The 20,436-nt window shown below is 37.9% G+C and overlaps 1 protein-coding gene across 1 annotated transcript; it reads left to right on the forward strand.

The window, feature by feature from the left end:
- Window positions 1-1,188: 1,188 nt before the first annotated feature.
- On the forward strand, window positions 1,189-19,756 carry LOC145502601 (non-lysosomal glucosylceramidase-like). Its single transcript, XM_081481932.1, has 20 exons — window positions 1,189-1,585; window positions 1,673-1,761; window positions 3,568-3,683; window positions 4,480-4,521; window positions 5,624-5,818; window positions 6,576-6,881; window positions 7,724-7,835; window positions 8,281-8,434; window positions 8,778-8,903; window positions 9,535-9,689; window positions 10,445-10,549; window positions 12,009-12,116; window positions 12,239-12,324; window positions 12,436-12,501; window positions 12,955-13,061; window positions 13,355-13,497; window positions 14,105-14,223; window positions 14,457-14,570; window positions 15,277-15,354; window positions 16,183-19,756. The coding sequence occupies exons 1-20, from the start codon at window positions 1,434-1,436 to the stop codon at window positions 16,444-16,446; spliced, it is 2,637 nt and encodes an 878-aa protein (XP_081338058.1). The 5' UTR covers window positions 1,189-1,433; the 3' UTR covers window positions 16,447-19,756.
- Window positions 19,757-20,436: the final 680 nt, after the last annotated feature.

Consider the following 20,436-nt stretch of genomic DNA (forward strand, 5'->3'; position numbering starts at 1 on the left):
ATTTAGATGCCAACCTAAAAAAATATAGAAATCACCCAGATCACCGAATTTGTCTTTTCTCGACCCCAGAAAAGTGGATTTTGTTATTTCAACCAATCCAATACTTTTCCTCCGAAGTAGCCCCTATTGCAAATGGGCTAAAATATGTACAGCGGGTTCTAAGAGGTCAGAGACGTTAAGTATTTTGTCGACATAAGATTTAAAAATCGCACTGGAACAACGCGACGACATAATCACTGTAACTTTGTTCAGAAGTTGAAGCTTTAATAAAATCGTTTTAACCTTTAGAAAGTTTAACATTTGTCTAATTTGTGATTAAGATCGCCGTTGTGGTACAAGTATTTGGAAAACCTCCGAGTCCGAGAACTATTTCTGTTCTTCAGTGACCTTATATCATTCTATTTTTGTATCATTCTATAAATTTTGTGGTTTTGTGATTGCGTAAGCTAAGAGATCACCATGAAATGTATTTGATCAGCCCCTGCGGATATAAGACCCAAATTCGAAACGTAAAAGAGCTTCCTTTATCATTGATAAACCCTTACGAATACATGTACAAGCCCCTCAAAAGAGTCCTTTCAAGAACATAGGCAATGGCGGCTTACATTTCTGTTTCGGAATTTTACGGTATGATATCAGCTATTGGACAATAATCGAGGTGTTATACAGTGGCGGATCTAGGAGAGAGGCCCGGGGGCCCCGGCCCCCCGCCCCCTTATTCTGAGTGAAAAAAGAAGAAATGACTGAAGGAAGAAAAGCCGGCAGGGCAAGTAAAACAAAACCGGGCCCCCACCTTAGCTCAAATTCTGGATCCGCCACTGTTATAAATAATCTCACTGGCTGCTTGTACGTGATCTGTTGTCAAAAGCTCCAAAAAGATGATGTCAGTGCGTGGTGAAGCTTGCACACATGAATTATAACATTGAGAGGCCAATGATCTTTCATCGGCCCACTCAACTTCGTTTCTTGTTGTTGTTTTTACCCCTCTTTGTCGTTTTGCATTTAATATAAAGCTGAACAGACTCAGTGAAAAATAGGTTCTGTGTCAACCAGTTACGGTTTTCAAATCCCCGTTAACAGCAAAGTGAAAACGTTCTTTGTGCACTATATTATGCACAGAATTCTCTATTGAGTGAATTTTGCGTGGTGGTCTGTAAACTGGCTGCTTAGCAACGCACCACGGTCTAAAGTATGTTGTCCGTACTTTTACTATGTTTTTTAAAGGCATTGAGTAATTCTGTGGGCCCATACTGAGGTGACATTTTTATCAGAATGTTTAGTTCGCCCTTTTAGTTTTATATAGGGTTTCCGAAAAATTGTGGCACAGTTGACGGGACAGTTAGTGATTGCCATACCAAGGAGGAAGCTCTTCGTCGTTCTCCGCTGAAAAATAAATAAGGAATCGCTGGCGAACAGTCGTGCCCGCGCGGAAAATGGCGGCCTCTTCCTCGGGGGATGACAACGAAGGTTCACTTCCGAAATACGGATGGAGGGTACATCTCGATAACACTTTTTCACACAAACCTCAACCATGTTATATCCCCCGATGGAGTCAAATACCAAGGCTAATAGGCCTAGGATGGAGGTATTATTCGACTCTGCATGTGGAGTTGTTTATATTTTTTTCTTGAATAGATCGTAAATGTTGTCATGTTCGCTCGTTTGATTTCAGATTTATGAAATATGCTTCAAGAGAGAGGAAGAACGGCAGAGTGCCTTTTATTGACCCTTTCGCCACAAATCCTTGTCGTCAAGTATACGGTGAGTCTAACCTTATAGTTAATGATTGTAAGCTAACCGGCTGAGATCAGAGTATTGCGCTAATATTGAGAAAGCTTTTACAGCAAGTCTTAAATAGCTTTAAAAAAATTACTGTTGTAAGCGTTTGGAGACACTGCTCTAATAATGTATTGGAAAAATTTGGTTATGATCGTTTGTATCGGGCAGACGTGACTATGGTCTATTGCAGTGGCCTTGATGTTGAATTTTAAAGTGGTTCAGTTTTCGGATGTCTATTGTTATTGTCACAGACAAGATTTTAACGGCAACATCTGTAAGTACGCGCCACTCGAGGCTTTTAAAAGAGAGATTTAACTTGCGTTTACCTTCAATCGTGTCAAAGATTTTCATAAATCTGATACTTGTTTTATCGTGGAAATCGGCAAATGAAAAACACAAAGTCAAGGGTTTCCTGTCAATTTCTTATTCATAAGATTATAATTAATGTAATTATTTAGCGAAATTTTTACGGTTAAAATTATACAATCGCCCCCAATGCCGTGGATTTTACGAGCTTAGATTGTCTCAAATCCCGTTAGTTGTATTATTGTCAAAAAGAAAGTGTTCCTTTTTGAATAAGCATGCTTTTCAATACCCATATTTCCTCCACGTATCTCCTGTGGTGGTTAATAATAAGACAGGTATGCTGTAAAATGAATGACAGGTGAGATAAGTGTGATAGTAAATGGCAGGTGCAGATAATTCACAGTGTCTTTCTCAATTTCTTCTTAGTTGTTCACGAGTTTCTCACACAAGAAATAATGTTGAAAACTTAAAGTTAGCATCAGTGTATATATATTAAAGATGTTTTTTTGTTTCATTTTTTAACAACATCCAGCTTTTATGTTACAATTGTTTCTATTATTGTACAGACTGATTCAGTTGAAGACTAAATAAAGGTATTGACTAATTAAATTTACTTTCGTTCCCTTACAATAAGATGGTAAAGACAAATATCTTTGGTTATATTTTCTCCTTTCTTAATGTTCTGGTTTATGCTACTGGCCTTGTAACAAATTATAAGCTACATCCATGTTGCTTACAGTGACAATGAGAGTGATGAATCAAATATTTGAATTTCTAATTTTCCACAAGTATTTTTGTGTGTATGACAGATTCTTGTCTTTTGAAGTCAGGAGTCCATTCAGAGAAATGATTAAAATAACCTTTTTACTAGGTGGTGTATGAAACATGTTTTGTGTCCAGTCAGTTTTGTCTGATCGCTATCAGCAGGGTGACAGAAAAATTAACCAAGGCAACTCTTCTAGAAAGGACAACTCTGGTGTGAAGTAAATTCATAATTTTCCAGAGAGATCTAAAGATCTATTCTTACTAAAGCATTAGGTAACTGAAAATTAACCCTATCTACGCTTATTATAGAATACAAATTATCCTTAACACTGTCATGCAAACATATAACAACAGGAAAAAACATAATGAACTAAGAAGCGTTGTATTAAGAATACCACTCTTGGCGAATCGGGGAGTCCCTTAGGTATACACAGAATCTGCCGGTATCCTGTACAGGTCACTATTACAAAACTAACAAATTAATATTTAATCACAACATAGCTTCATTTGTAGGAAAAAATTCATCAGTTTCTCTGATAGAATCTTGTGTTCAGTATTCAAAAGGGAATCGCTCTTTTTTCCATATCTTGATAATTTCTTTGTGCTTATGAACAGATCAGACTTCAAATCTAATTTCCACTTGTGGTGGTGCCACTCTTGAAGATTGCTAAAAAGCCCAAGTATCTGTTCATGTTTACTACTCTATTGCGTTTATAGGGGTACCTCTTGGTGGAATAGGATGTGGTAGTATTGGACGAGGATGGAAGGGTGATTTTAACAGATGGCAGTTGACACCAGGAATGTATAACTACACCTATGTAGAAGCAAACCAGGTAATACTTTGTACGACACTTAAAAAAAAATGCCTCTCTGTCAGTCACTTGAAAATCTCTTGCAAATTAACTGATTGGTTTTAGCAAATCTATTTTGGAGAACTTTGGAGGACTGAAGTACTGTATGGTGTTGACATTATAGCACGCATGATAACATAGAGTAGTTATAACTATAATCCGTTTAATGTCTTACAAGTCTTACTTTCTTGGAACCCTACAGGGGAATGTAATTTGTCCCTCTGCCTTTTTTGTAAGGTACCAAAATTTGAAATGAATTGGCCAAATGTGTAAATTCACAATTGTTTAAAATATAGTAAGGTAAAACAGGTTAAGTCTGAATACAAGCCAAGTGGCCCATCAGGACAGAGCTTATTCCAGTTTCTGTAGCATGAAGCGACTAGGAATATTTCTACCCCCATCCCCCCCACTCCCCCCTGGATAGGATACTAGTCCATAGCAGGTTTACCCCCTGCATTAAAATCACCAGTACCCATTACACAACTGGGTGGAGATTGGCACCGTGAGAGTAAAGCATCTTGCCCAAGATTACAACACAATGTCCGGACTGGTTGATCTGAAGTCAAGCGCACTAACTGTGAGACCACTGTGCCTCCCATTCAAAACATATAGTAAAAGTAAGGAAATGAATAATCAAGCACAAAGACCTTCAATTGCTATATTACATCTTAATAAAATAATTGTAACTTTGCATTGCTATATAAAAGTTAATTAAGAGAGAGCATGACATACATTTGTAAGCATTCTACATGTAAGCATCATGTTGTTGTATTTTCAGTTCATTGTTTGTGTGAGAAAAAAAGGAAGAACCACTTACCAGGTTAGTGGAAAGTGTCTACAGGGCTCGAAATTAAAAAAAATTCCAAGTCGCCTTTTGGCGACTATGGAAGAAAAAATGGTCACCAAATGCAAAATGTAGTCGCCAGATAGTACAAGAACAGAAACTCAGATTAGAGCCTCATTTAATTAGCATTGTTGCTCGGCTTCTGGTAGATTGTAGCTGCAGTTGTGGAACAGACCAAAATACTCGATCTGGAATGACTTAAAACATGAAAACACGAAAGAAAAAACTATGGAAGACTTTGCATGACAATCTTACCTTAGGCGGTAAGCGAACAAAGTAATAAGAACATTTCAGGGTTACTTTAGCCAGGAACAACTGCATCTGTCACATCGCATGCAAGAAATTGTAAGATGCGAAGGCATATACGAAGGCATCAAACATTAATCAAACATGGCAGATAGCCATTTAGTACCAGACCTCCTCTTCTCAATGTAAATCAGTGGCCTTTCAACAAAATGTTGCGCCCATGATCACCATGTAAAAGCCGCTGTAATGTCATCTCGGAGGTCACGATTCAAGTTTTTTTACTAGTGAAAAGGTAAACAGACTTAAGTTACATTTCCTTTTGCAGAAAAGCAGAAACGAGACTTAGGAAATTGTTTCTCACCTTTAATCTTTTATTTATCAGAGGAACATAGTCGCCAAAGTGGCGATTAAACTCAAACTTTCAGTCGCCAATTTAAAAGTTGTAGTCGCATTGGTGACCGTATCAGTTGCAATTTCGAGCCCTGTGTCTACCATCTGTCATTTCACAATGACTACTAGTTAGCCATTGTGAAACCAGGGTATAGTAAAAAGTTCCAAAGTATGTAGCAGGTGGTCCATGCTGATCCAGTTGTGTCTGCGTAACCAAGATGTTTCCAAAATCCAGTTTTGGAAGTGTGACTTAAATGATTGTTCCGAGTCTAATGAAAGAAAGACAAATATAGTAATGGGAAATAGGAAAAAAATACTTTTGTGTACATAACCATGTGCCAATACAAGCATTCTTGACCAATGACTAAATTGTTGATTTATAAGATAATGATATTTTGAATTCCATGCTTAAGGTTCTTTTAAATTCCATCTTTTCATACAGGCTGTATTGTCACCAAACCGTCCAAATGGTGTCCTTTGTGGACGCAGTTTACAAGGCTGGAACTGGGGGTTTAATGGTGCCCATGCCACATATCATGCCCTATATCCACGTGCTTGGACAACTTATTACTTACCAGGACAAAACATCAGGCTCATTTGCCGTCAAGTATCACCTGTGTTTCCTCATTATTACAAAGTAAGTAATACATTTTTATAATTAAAAATTGCAATGCTGCACACCATATGACTGTGAATGATAAAATGATTTTTTTTATTTCTGATACCTAGGTGCTGCTAATTATAGTAATGATTTGTCATGAATAACCAACATCTGAGATCTAAGTGTCTAGTTTCCAATATGTTTGGTAAACCTACCCTGCCAGGATACCTAACACTACAATGTTACTACAGTGAATGAAGAATTCTTTCCATCGGCACGTGTTGCACTGAGATCCCCTTTTCCCATCCACAGCCCTTACACATATTGGTCTAAGGGTTAATAAGAAGTCAAGACCAATCATATATTCAAAGAAGCTGTCGCAAATAGAAGAGATGTCAAAGATTAATCCAAAACTTATAGTCAGAGTGACCATGGAAGATGTGTTACTGGATACATGTAAATTAATGCACCATAAGATTGAACTAAGCGTAATAATCAAGGCTCCAAAAAAGTGTCATCTGGGAGAAGTAGATTCTCCTTCTGGGCAAGTAACTTTTCACTCTCACTTGCCCAATGGGCTTGTCCCAAGGGTAAGCTGGAATTCAAGTTTTTTATTTGAGTCCTGATAATGCAACAGTCAAAGTAAATCCTGTCCCTCCACTCCCCGTGGGATAATTACCCGTGAATAGCTCCAAGTGGCAATCAATTCAGCATAACAGCATGGGTGGCACAGGCCGTCAGATCTTTGTTTATACCAATCTAATTCAATTTGTTGTGTGGTTGTATTAATCAGGACACCAGTCTTCCTGCTGCTGTATTTATCTGGGAAGTGGAAAATAATGGTGATGAAGAAGTTGAAGTAGCAATCATGTTCACATTTCAAAACAGTAATGGAACTCTAAATGAAGGCTCAAGTGGTCATTATAATGAGTCATTCACTTGTAAGATTGGAAGCCACTGTGCCATGGAAGATCAGTGTGCAGATAAAAGAAATTCAGTGTTAACCAATGTCTCCTCTGAAGTGACAGGAGTTCTTCTTCATCACAAACACCCAACACAACCATACACATTAGGGATTGCAGCCAAGGCACAAAATCAGGTTAAATGACCTACAAAATTTTGACGTACATTATATACTGGTAACTGTGACAGCTTAGTTTTCCTTGTACTCATGTGATTTTTATGGTGTTTTGGGCATTGCAATTCCAATTCTCTCAATGAACACCTGCAGTTGGTCCCTTGCTCTTCTTCAATCATTTTAGTGTGACTCTAAAATGGACAATGGGCACTTCAGGCAACAGACACGTGAAAATGTGCTTTTGATTATTTTAAAAAAGTGTAAAAAGGCAGAAAGATGTCAATGAATAGACCAAAATGACCGTTCCAGGGACTGCCACGCTGGAACACGCTGGTTTAATGGTGAAGAGCACTCAGCATGCAATTTCATACAAATACTGCTGACCGGAAGTACCAGCTACTCTCTGTTGTTAACTTTGTTAAACTACATTTAACAGCAATTAAACTGACTAGGGGTATTGTGTCTAGACATTGATGCGATGCAAGTTGACTACAAATTATGCCAGAGCATTTTTGCAATCAAATTTCCACAACAGTTTACCAAGTGTGCTTAATTTTTGTTAAAGTGAAGACTGTTATGTTGAGTAAGAATAGTTAACTTGGATTGGCTTGAATTACATAGCCCTTTATCTTATTTATCCTTAATTGAACAAACAACTACAATATAGTATTGTACATACATGCATTTATTACTGCATTTATTTCATCAATTTAAATAAACTATAAGGAAACCCCACCCCTCCACTCTCCACTAAGTGAGGGCAGAAATTGGGACCAAATGATTGACAATCAGCTCTCAAGTCCAATATGGTAACACCAGACCACTGGGTTCCTATTAATTAGTTTTCGCTGTTAAACCCATAGGCTGGAAAGAGTGTTGTCACTGTGACAACAAAAACTGCATTTGATGCACAGACTCCCTGCAGAAGAGTATGGGAAGACTTAATGGATGATGGCAAACTTAACTCCACTACAGGTATTTATTATGTCTAAATATATTGTATGCACAATATTGTAACTTATAGTGAAATTATAACTTAACTCATCTGTGAAGTATTAAAAATAATTTGGGACAAGAGATGATTATTATCGAAGGTAAAAAATGACATGGATGATCATGACAGTTACAAGTAAGTACACAACTTAAGCTTCAGCTTACCCCTTGCAATGTAATGGATTTCTCGCCGGCTGAGCTTGTGAAAGAGGGGGAAAATGAGGTTCTCACACAATGAAGTGGGGGCTGGGCCTGAGTTAGGATATAACGTGTCACGCTAGGTCTTGTGACTCAGTTTTCTGTTTCTTGCCAGACGAACAACAGCTTTTTTGTCATATTCTCAGTTTCAAGATCTCTGTTTCTTGTGTAGCAGACAAATGGCATTCAGTGTGTGAGAACAGAAATTTCTTATTTTATTGCTATACAGGACGCAGTGAACCATCCAAACCAGAGCAGACCCTGTGTGCTGCAGTGGCTGCCACAGCCAAGATACCATCAAAGAGCAAAACAAAACTAGAGTTTGCCCTCTGTTGGGATAATCCAGTTGTCCATTTTGGGTCATCAAAAAACAAGCACTACAGGTAATGGATCTTTATAAAGTTAACTTTCCAAAGGTTAGGAAAATGAGAAGCAGTTTCTTTTACACAGAGAAAAAGAGTGAGATACATGTAGAAGTTATAGTTATCATAATTACCATTAACAAGATTAATTGTTATTCAATATATCAAAAGAAAACCAAAAGGTTTAAAAGACTAGAATATAAATAATGTAATCGCCACTGATGAGTAGAGGTTGCCTAATGCAACACGACGATTAATTCATTTGTAAATAATTTTTTTAATTCTGCCTAATTAATATTTAGGAACTAGATTATAACTTCTTATTTCAATTGAGTCATGTTACATGCATCTTCATTTGTTTAAGGTTTTACACTCGATTCTTTGGTCGTCATGGTGATGCGGGTAAAGCTCTTTGCTGTCATGCCCTGATGCGCTACCCTGAGTGGGAGTCCAAAATAGAGGCCTGGCAAAGACCAATCTTACAAAATGAGTAAGTTTTTTAACAGTACTCTACAAGTTGATCTGGCTCCCTGACCTCAGCGGCTACTGGAAACACAGCATCTGAAACATTTGCCAATTTGTGAGCCATTTACAGTCAAACTCAGAAAACTGTGAACACCTAAAATATGTCTGGAATGTTTATTGTGTTATAACCAATCACGCGCGTGATCTTCAACCACAGAAACCACCAAAACAGATGAGTTTCCCTTGATAACAGAACAAATTTGTTTTGTTTCAAAAGGGCTTAAAATAAATCCTGTATTACACTTATACAAGAAATTAGATAATTGCTGTTACAGGCTATTTAAACACTAGTGAAGAGGGTTTGGGATATTTTTAATGTGAAAAAAGTATTTTCACAAACCAGTGCAATGTGCCAGGCTGATGCGCCTGATGGCCGTTGAATCACTCAAAATCGGATAATGCAGTACTTTGGGACTAAGGAGGTCAAGTAATTTGAATTAATAGACTTCTCTTAGCATACTATTGTAAATGCTGCAATCTGGTTTTGTATATGGTGATGCTTGATTTGCCCTTTGGTCTCATCAACTGTTACCTGATAAAATTCTCAAGCTCATAATCTTATTGTTTATTTAGTTACAATTTATTTTCTGTTGCAGTTCATTGCCATCTTGGTACAAGTCAGCTCTCTTTAATGAACTATACTTTGTAGCTGATGGTGGAACAGTTTGGTTAGATGTGGACCTTGTCACAGATAACAAGACTCCTATCCCTGAGTTTGTTAAAGAATATGGCAGATTTGCATATCTAGAAGGTATTATATTACATGTATATGAAGGTTGTCTTTGACGTACATGAATCTGTCTGATCTATTGCATAATTATGTGTAACTGACCTATTAATTAAGGATGAAAATGACATTATGCAATTTGAATTGGAATTTGAATTTGACTCAGTTAAGGTGGTTCCCTATAGTTTTACTCTCGCACTTTTGCTGAGGACGAAAGCTTCAGTAACCTTTGTGCATTCAGAGGAAAACTGTTTTTCAATATTTTATGATGTCAACATTATTATGAAAAGCAAAACTAACAGTGAATTTTCTCCCTTTTCCCCTGGTGAAATTCCATAAAATTTGTTAGACTGGAAATAAATATTTTGATTTAGTTGGAGCTCGTTTTTCAAGGAAATCTATCTGGCCAGTTTTTCTGCAGCGCTAAAAGACATAAATTTGCAAACATCAAAAAAGTTGCTTGTTCAAACCATACTTTTTTCATGTTTAAAATTTGCATCCCGCTTGATTCAATTTACTGTGAAAATTTTGGAATATTTCACCAATTGAAAGGGAATATAAAGAAAATCACCAATAAAGCCTTATAAAAGATAAAAAGACACATTTGTTTGCCACCATTTATAATTCAAGACTAAAATCCAACATTTGCTCCATATATTACATGTACCTTTGTCTATGTAGCTGCCAAGTATGGGAAAATTAATAACGATATGATGGTAAGAGTATTCTATGTATGTTTGTTCTTAAAAATCTAATATCAATATGGTTTTCTCCCAAAGGACATGAGTACAGGATGTACAATACTTATGATGTGCACTTCTATGCGTCATTTGCTCTTGCCTTGCTGTGGCCAAAGCTACAACTAAGTCTTCAGTATGACATAGGTACAGTACCATAATGTTCATAAGATAATGCTCTGGCTTCATGAGACAGAGCTATTTATGTTAAGAACTTTGTGTGTTTTGACCAAGATGGGGCTCATTAAATTTTGAAAAACAACCCAACACTATTATGTACAAAAGTATTATCCAGCTACACCAAGCCTTAAGTTTGCATGTCTTTGCCAAAACTGATACTCATATTGAATTGACATTTATTATATAAACACCAGTGAAATACCAGGAGTTTTCCTTTTACTAAAAAAATCATATCTTCATCGCACGCAGTGAAGATATCATTTCTTTTTGATAACTTTTGTCTTTTGTCTCCTTAACTACACTTAACTTTGTTGATGTATGATCGAAACATCTTCGGATCTTCTTCGGTCGTCTTCGGCCATCTCCGGTTATCTTCGGGAAATGTTCGGAAAATGTTCAGAAGCATTCGTCTGGCCTTCGGAACAATTTTGGAAAATCTTTGGAAATCTTCTTGGTCGGAAATCTGCGGAAAATCGTCAAAAACGTGGTCATTAGCATGTTTATATAATAAACAGAATATTACATGCCCGCTTGTGGATACGAACTCAATATCAATATCTCACGAGTGAGCGCAGCTCACTCGTGAGATATCGAGTTGAACACTCGAAGATAAAATTCGTATCCACACGCGGACATGTAATATCCTCTATATATTAGGCAATTAGTTATTGGTTTCGTGCAGATTCAATAATTCAAAACAATGTTATTGCTATAGTAACTTACATGTAATCAGGTATGTTTGGTTGGAATGCTTCAATCATTTTATCATGGTAGTGAAAACGTTTTCAGTAGACGTTTGGTTAGATCCTTAAGGTGTTGTGTCTGACAGTTCACATTATAGTCTAACCTAACCTTAACTCGTTATACAATGAGGATTTAAAATGCCCAACATTTCCATGGAACATGAAGAAATCCCCGCAAAGATAAAGATTAGTGTTCCAATTACTCTGGTCCCAGAGGTTTTCTGTCCTCTCTGCTAGTTTAATAAAACAGCTGAGTCAAAGTGAGCAGTCCACAATTAGTATAGATAATGGTATGAATGCGAGTGCAAGTAAGGATTTTCACTACGAGTGAAATTTAAAAATTCCCTCAAAATTGGATGAGCCCTTAGGCGAGTGTAATTTAAGAGAATTTTCAAATATCTTACGTAGTGAAAATCCTTAATTCCTTGAGCTTTCATTCGATTAGTAATTTATTATATGACAGAGAGATTTACAAAAGCGTGCGCGTTAATTTGCACTGCAGTGCAAATTAAAAATTAAGAATAAATTGGCCTGTTCTTGGGCAATCACAATGAAGTATTTTCTCAGTCATATAATAAACTGAGTAATTTGAACAGGGTAGACCTTTGTAATCAGGATGTTACAATCAGTATATTTATTTTAAAAATGTGTTCATAAATTTTGTTGCGGTATTGAACTCACAGCTGAGGTGGTGAATCAGACAGACAGTCAGCTCACATTGACAATGATGAATGGACGCAACTGTCCGAGGAAAGTAGCCGGCTATGTACCACATGATGTAGGAGATCCAGGTGGGTTTTGTTCTTTCAAGGATCTGTTGCTAAATACAGGCTTGTTTTTCAGGCTTGAATAAGAAACTTAATCTTTGGTATCTAAGTGTTTTCTTTTTTGTGATTAATTTGTTGATTTGTAGCTGAGGAACCTTGGGAAAAAGTTAATGCCTACACCATCCATGACACAGCGCAGTGGAAAGATCTTAACCTCAAGTTTGTTCTTCAGGTTTGCCCTAAGTTTGAATGCCTCAGTTACGATTCCGTTGTGGTTTGTATGTCTATGATTTTATTTTCATAAACGCGTCATACAGTTTGACAAGTGACTCGCCAATTGCAGGTGTATCGTGACTACAAGGCAACGAACGACATTCAGTATCTAAAGGACATGTGGCCCATTGCAAAGGTACCTTCAAGTAAAGTGTTGTACAAGATTTCATTGTATAGTAGAAGTTGTAGTTAATTATTCAACCATTTTTCCTACTCATATGTAGCATGTAATTGGCCATCAGTACACTGCAACATATTCTTATATGACCCATTAGACCACTTCAGCAGTTAATGGTCTTAAGAAAGATAATAGTTACTAGCAAAAAAAAAAACAGTTCCACGTTCTTCCAGCGAAAGTCGAACTTATGGCCTTCCACGCAGCAGTGGGATCTTCTACACTTATCTAGTAAGTTACATGTACATGATCTGGAGACTTGTGGGAGCTGAGCTAAATATAACTATAAGAGGCTGTGAACGTTCCAATTTTTCAGTCACACGATTTTGTGGTACTATCTACAGACTATTACCCACAGCACTTAATATGACTAAAAGTGATTTTAATCTTATGGGATATTTTGACTTTCTTCAGACAGTGATGAATAAGACTGCAGTGTATGATACAGATGGTGATGGCTTGATAGAAAATTCTGGCTTTGCAGATCAGACTTTTGATGCATGGCCTGTCACAGGCCCAAGGTATCTCTCTTGAATTTCATTGTTAGGATGTGCTATAACAACGTTTACAGAAAACGTCTCCTGCACAACTTTGCTTTGCTCTACAATGACTAGTTTTGTTTTTGTTTTTGTTTTTGTTTTGTTTTGTTTGTTTGTTTTTTTTTTTTTAAAACATCCATGTGGGGATTTTTTCCACTGATCTGAGACAAAACGATAAAACTAATATGACTGAAGCTGAATTGATTTTTTGTGTTGTTGTTGTTGTTGTTGTTGTTGCTGGGGTTGTTTCTAATTGTTCACTGATTTCTTTCCAGTGCTTATTGTGGAGGATTGTGGCTCGCATCTCTCAGGGTCATGCAGGAAATAGCCAATGTGTTAGGAATCCCAGACGAAGCTGCTAAATATGTGAACATACTTAAAAGAGGAAAGAAGGCTTATCATGCGCTTTTGTGGAATGGTAATCTTTCTATACTGGTTTCTAAATCGTTCTTTAGTGTAGACAATGTGGAAGAAGGCGCGATGGCTGCTAGACTCCAGATTGAGTAATCCTGGTTCGAGCCCTTGTTGGGTCTTTGTGGTGTGTTCTTGGGCAAGACACGTTACTCCCTCAGTGCCTTTCTATACCTGTCTCATTTAGTGTATAAATGGGTGTCAGTGAATAATTGACTGGCATCCCATTCAGGGGAGAGTAGAAATACTCCTGGTCGCTTCATATTACGGAGGGCGGAGATCTTAGCGCTGGCCTGATCGGCCACTAGTCAACTTAAACGCGATAGCAATCTTGAGCCCATAAACTAATTGTTAAATAGAAAACGATCAGAGAACCTATTGATCAGATTCGCGGATTTCCAGTAGAACACAACTGAGAGGCTACTTATACTCAATAAGCAGTCTTTGCCCGTACAATTCGGAGGAAATCGTAACTTTTAGTAAATGGTGTTGTAAATGCTACTCGTATCAGTTACTGAACGGTGCTTGCTTCGTGTAGATTGCTATGGAAGTGTAAGTATTTTATACGGAGTCAAGACTGGTTGAATTTCAATTCTGATTGAATTACTTTGCAGGAATATACTACAACTACGATAGCAGCACTAATAAATACCACAACAGTATCATGGCTGATCAGATGGCAGGACAGTGGTATCTCAAGGCGTGTGAACTTGGACAGTCACCCAGTGATCGGGTAATCATAGCTAAGTGTCCAACTTTGACATTTGGAAATTGTACGCTATTGTCTAAGAAATACTCTTTTAGACTGAAAGCACTGCAAGAATGTAACTTCTCGTTTCTCGCGCCATCTCATCAAGTCGACAGCTCCCACTAGTTCTGTGTTTCTTTGGAATTAGTGCGGCTCTTAGCACGCGCTTTTTTCGGTTTGTGGTGAACGTAGTTAATATCTTATATTATAATGTTTAGGTGTTTCCAAGAGAGAATGTGCTGAGCGCCCTCACCACCGTGTACAAGTATAACGTACTTCAGTTCCAGGATGGCAATATGGGTGCTGTGAATGGAATGAGACCAAACGGTCAGGTAGGATCGTGAATATTGTTATAACGCAATGACTTCGTTGGAACGGTTTTCAATTGAACGTCGTAAAACCAAAACCAAACCAATTACTAACCAATTTATTAGACTACTCACCCAATCTCAAACCTTCATAAAACCTAAACCAAAACCAAAGTGATTGCCTGATTACTTTCGACAATAAATTGAAAACTGCTCTATGACTGTCGTTACAAACCCGAACCAACTGCCAACTGTTACGAACGTGTAGAACGCAGCGAACCAATCAGAAGTCAGTTGAAAATGCAACCCGTGCATAGCGCGGGAAAACGTGCTGAAAAGCCAAGTCACCATATTTAGTGTTGCGTTTGCTCCTGATTGGTTTTAAAAAAAAACCCAGCACGTTTTCTGATTCGTTGCAGTGCATTTGACAACTTCCTTTAACTTGTTATAGAGCTCTGCAAATGGGAAACTCAGGCATACATGTAATCAGTACTTTCAATGAAATAATGTTCACTTTGTCTGCATCCTGTGCCAGGATACTTCCCATCTTATATATCAACCACAAAATTCTGATATCAATACTTATTATTTAGCAGTTACGGCCCATATCGAGGAGCGAAAAACACTGTACATCCACACAAAAGCTTTCATATATGGGGTTAATTAGATAATGGCGCGGTTAATGGTTAATTAAATAATGGCATTGATAAATCAATGGAATATGTTTTAGGTTGACACAAGTAGTTTACAGGCCGAGGAGGTCTGGACAGGCATCACGTATGCTGTGGCTGCTTCTATGATTCAAGAGGTACTGTGTATAACATCTCACGAGCCGTCCCTGCTCTACAATCGGTCATAATCCTGTGTCTAGAAGAATGACTTATCAATCGTACACTGACTGCTTCTTCATATTCCCCCTTTGAGACAGAGTTACGTTACAGAAACTGCATTCTGTGCACATACCAGTTGGCGAAACAATCATGTTTCATCAGGATATAACAGAGGGAAACTAAAAAATCTAAATCACGTTTTTGTTCTATATGTCTCTCCTGTTGTCACATGCTAGTCATATCTTGTCTGAGTGTGATTCATAACTTTGGCTTGTTCATTTGTTAAAGGAGCTCAGTCACTGTCTTTTGAGTTATTTTGGCCACGTGCAAAATTACCTTTAAATGGACGAAAACCTGAAAATAGGAGTTTACTTAGAAAAACACCAAAGAGATAATAACAAGCCTTACAAGAACAAGGATGGTTTAAGGATGGAGAAGATTAACATGGATTACAAACGACGAACTTGAGATGTGCAAACTGTGACGTAGCTCCTTTAACTAAATTTGTTGTTCTGCTTGGTTTTCAAGAACATATACTAAAGTGCATTAAATTTAAAGAACATAGCCAACGTTCTTTGTTATTTCCTGTTTCAGTACCTTTTAGTGAAACTCTTTTCTCACTTTGGTCTACGTCATTCGGTCACTGGGTTTCACAGTGATCTTAGTCAATGGATATTTAGCTTTGATATTAATGTTTACTCACCAACTTCTTCCCGAAAAAAACCCTCACCTTTCTTTTTGAAATGTTTATTTTTAGTTAGTGTTGGCAGAAAAGAAAGGAGCAAACGTTTGTCTCTTTCTTGTAGGGTCTAGTCGAAGAGGGCTTCAAAACAGCCAGCGGTATTTACAACACGTGTTTCGAGAGACTGGGGATGGGTTTCCAGACTCCAGAGGCGATTGTTGCTAATGGCAACTTTCGCTCACTAGCTTACATGAGACCGCTGAGTATCTGGGCCATGCAGTGGGCGCTGGAAAGGCAGCACAAGCCTGCTCCTCAAGACCATACCGCTGGTCCTAGCCGTGACTACTCTCAATGTAACGGAGTTTGTCATGTCTCCAGTGATTCTTAATTCAATGCGTTAATCTCTAACATACGCACGGTAGTAGTATTAGAAAGGAAGTTGCATAGAACCTTATTAATATTCTTTCTTCAGTACATACGCACGCATTACGCAAGTGGTTTCTTATATTCCGACTTTTTCTCTCTTTTATTATAGCGATAGGACTCTGTTAAGGTCTCGCATGAATGGCTTGATACCCTTTGAGAGGACAATGGAACAAACAGCAAAAACAATGTTCCCATCCCTAAAACAATACCAGCTGCTAACAAGCAAAAATAGGCCATTTTCGAGATACCTTGTGCCTCTGTTTCAAAATGAGTCTTCGTGCAAAATCTTTCATATGAAAATGAGTTTGATTTTCACGAAAATGAACTTGTAGGGAAAACACATTTTCATATGGATGGTTTCGCACGAAGACTCGTTTTGACACCGAGGCTAAAGGCAACTGGGGGATGGTTCATTACAAGCTTACGAGAGCTGCGACACTTTTGTGATAAGATGTTGAAACTGCACGTAGTTAGGTCATTGAGTAGCTGGGTCAAGCTGTTTAAGGCGTTAAAATAGAACGAAACCGCTGATTAGTTTGTAAAGATGACAAAATGTTTCAAGCTGACAGCAAAAAACAGATGGCCAATGCTCTTCAGTTTGCAAGAGCCCTTCAGTAACTCTGGTGTACCGTTAAATAGTATCGACGTAAAAGTAACAAATGGAATTTTCACCCTATTCATGTTTATACAAACTTACATCTCTTTTACTGGAAAATGATACAAAAAGCAAATGTTATGATCATTCTAATTTTAAATGAATATTAACAGAAAATCTTATGAAAAAATCAAAGTGAGGCAAAAATAATTCATATGATTCAATTATCAGATGAGGGTTTTTAACTTATTTAGTTGTAACGAATTGCAGTTGGCTGTGGTAAGGGTTACTAATTCGTATTTTAACAGAATGCAAAATGATGAAAATGGACGTTAGCTTTTAGAAGGGACGGAATTTACAAGTCCAATAATATTTCTATGTACATGCACTTGGCCTTGAAATTGTTTTTCTTTCTGTTTTTTGCTTTATGCAAAATGGCCTCCTAATGTAAATAATTGTCAAAATTAACAGTTTACTATTAGGTGGGACAATAAGCCACAAGGGCTCAAGACTGGTAGCCTGCGAACAGGCTCCCGGTGAGGACGGAAAAAATTTCGGCGAGCGCGAAACAGGAGAAATCGGAGAGCGAAGCGATCGGGGCTCACCGGAGATCGGGGCTTGCCAGGAGACTGTTTGCAGATTATGACTGCGAACGATTATGATTTACTGTACTCCTGGCTAACTGGAAGATGTATCTATCCTTTTGAATGAGTACAAATGAAACGTGACTACTAAAAACAATTCTTTCAGAGTGATTTTTTCACGAACTTTCAATTCTTATCTTATTCATTAAATGGAAACATTTATTATGTGTCCTTCGTATGAAAATTTTACTTAACATGTTGACATAACATGCGGGCCATGTTACATGTTACCTCAGTATCGCTCTTCAACGATGATGGCGATCAGTCGTTTTTCTAAAGTTAGTATTTCCAAAGTCACAACTAGTTTGCTATTTATTTGAACTGGGTTAGTACTCGTCATTAGTATGTATCATTGGTATTTATAAATATTTATTTATAAATATTTATTTTACATGTAAATAGGGTTCATTTATCGTTGGTTTTACTGAGTAAAATTTATTAGTAAGTTGGGGCAAGAGGGCTGTCGAGAGAAAGACGCACAATGACTATAACCTGGGAGACATTTTTAAGATATAATTGATGAAAAAATCCTTTATGACCTGTAAATATCAAATTGAATCATGACTGTAATAATTATATCGTACATTGTGATGTATTGATGGAGAAAACTGAAATAAAACTTATCTAAGCCGAGACAGTAACCTCGTGTGTGAATATAACCTCCGAATATAGAGGCTATCTAAAAAGTGGCTGAGCTGGTACACACGTTACTCGTGAGAGAAGGTGTAGAATTGCGCTAGAAGGATGAATGGAGAAGAGGTTTTCTGAAGGTTTATAAAGGTAGTTGTAGGTGTATGAAGGTGGATGAAAGTAGATGAGGGTCGGATGAAAGGTGCCTGAGGGTCAATGAAGGTAGATGAAGGTGTCTGAAGGTAGATGTCGGTGGATGAAGGTGCATGAAGGTGTATATAGGTAGATGAGGGTCGATGGAGGTGTATAAAGATTAATGAAGGTACATGGAGGTGGGTGAAATTGTGAAAAATGGTCGGACTCATTGATATAAACTAAGGTCCATCCCAAAAAGGGTCCAAAAATACGCCTGCATTGCAGGCTAGAAATACAGTAAAATAGAGTCCCTGTGCTGAAGGAGGGTAGGGGAAGGTAAAGGACAAATATCCCACAATGCCTATCGATCGTTCAACTTGGAAACTTTTCCACGTGCTTGCTTCGAACGAGAGATTGGAGGAGAACATTTGACCGCCGGGATTTGACCACGATTCTCAACTTCTTGGTAAGTGAATGAGCTTTCTTATCAAATTTTATGGAGAGGGTATTAACATATGTAAGGCATATGGGCGCGATCCATTCAACCAAAATTTCCGGGCTGAGGTGAGAAAATTTCTTGGGGTCGAATGGATCGCGAAGGGTCCGGACAGTCTCGTTCTATTCCACTCGCAAAAAGAGCTTCGCGCTCATTTAAAATGGAGGATGTTGGATCGCTGTTGCTCGTATTTAGAGCTAGATGACGATTTCGACGGTGATACCAATGATACTGTGTGAGCTGTTTCATGCGTGGTAATTTAACCAGTATATAACGGGTTATTTTGAGCAGACCGTTCCCAGCTATTTGCCGTATGAGTTCAAAACCACTTTCGAATGACGAAAAGACCATTCCGAATTCTCTGGGGAAATACTAGTAAATCGTCTTTAAGAGCCGTTAACAGCCAAAACACTTAACACTTAACACTTGGCTTGCGAAGCAGCTACAGACCTGTTGTAACTGCACATGGATGTACGAGTAATACCGATAAATCCGCTGTTAACAATCCATAAAAGCTGCAATGATAAGTGTTTTCTTTCATGTTGTACATGGGAAATACCGAACAGGGAGGTACCTCAAGCAGTTTAAGGCCTGGGTCAGGAATGTAAAGTAGAATTACGGTTGGGCAACTATATCTCTTGTTATATTTGTTTTACCAAGCTGAACGTTTCCCTGTAATAAAACTCGACGTCCTGCCTTGCCTTAACATATTATTTTGACCACGTGCATGTCACGTGATCATTTTGTTAAAATTTGATAAATCGGCGAATTGGTGGCGAATTTTCATTCTTTTGATCAATAAATGAGCGTTTAGGATGCAAATTTAAATTATCTACCTTGCTACGTTTGGAATGATCTCCCTTGACTTCGTTTATAGAAGATATAAATGATTAGAAGTCAAATTTTGCTGAAAAAAAGGACCATTCACCCTATAAATTTTTTCTGTGAAAAGAGGGACGGTCATTCCAAACGTGAGAGGATGGAAATAATTGACCTGCATCTAAAACGCGTTTTGCAGGATGTTATTACTAAAAACCGCCACCAATTCCTCAAATAATGGCTATTTTCCGGTCAACGTCACGTCACATGTCACGCGACCTGTCAGAAGCACCAACTCTACTTTAAAATTTTCAGGACGCCAAAACCTAACTGTGTGCTTAATCTGGTTCCATTGCCATTTATACCTTCAGAAATATAATTAATAAGTTATTTTCACTAGTGAAAGCCTTTGACCCAGGCCTTAAACTACTTGAGACTGGGATTGAGAATGGGTCGGAATGGTCAAATGGAACGGTCCACTTCGATCGGACCGGTCCAACCGAGAAAAGTGGACCGATGTTTTCGAAATTTTTCCGGTTGGACCGAACCGATCCTTTCAGTTTTAGACCGAAATTTCGGGGCATTTTGGTTGAATGGATCGCATCCCAGGGCGCGATCCGATCGGTCCGGATC

The sequence above is a fragment of the Orbicella franksi genome, chromosome 1, assembly GCF_964199315.1.
Source record: "Orbicella franksi chromosome 1, jaOrbFran1.1, whole genome shotgun sequence".
Taxonomy (NCBI): domain Eukaryota; kingdom Metazoa; phylum Cnidaria; class Anthozoa; order Scleractinia; family Merulinidae; genus Orbicella; species Orbicella franksi.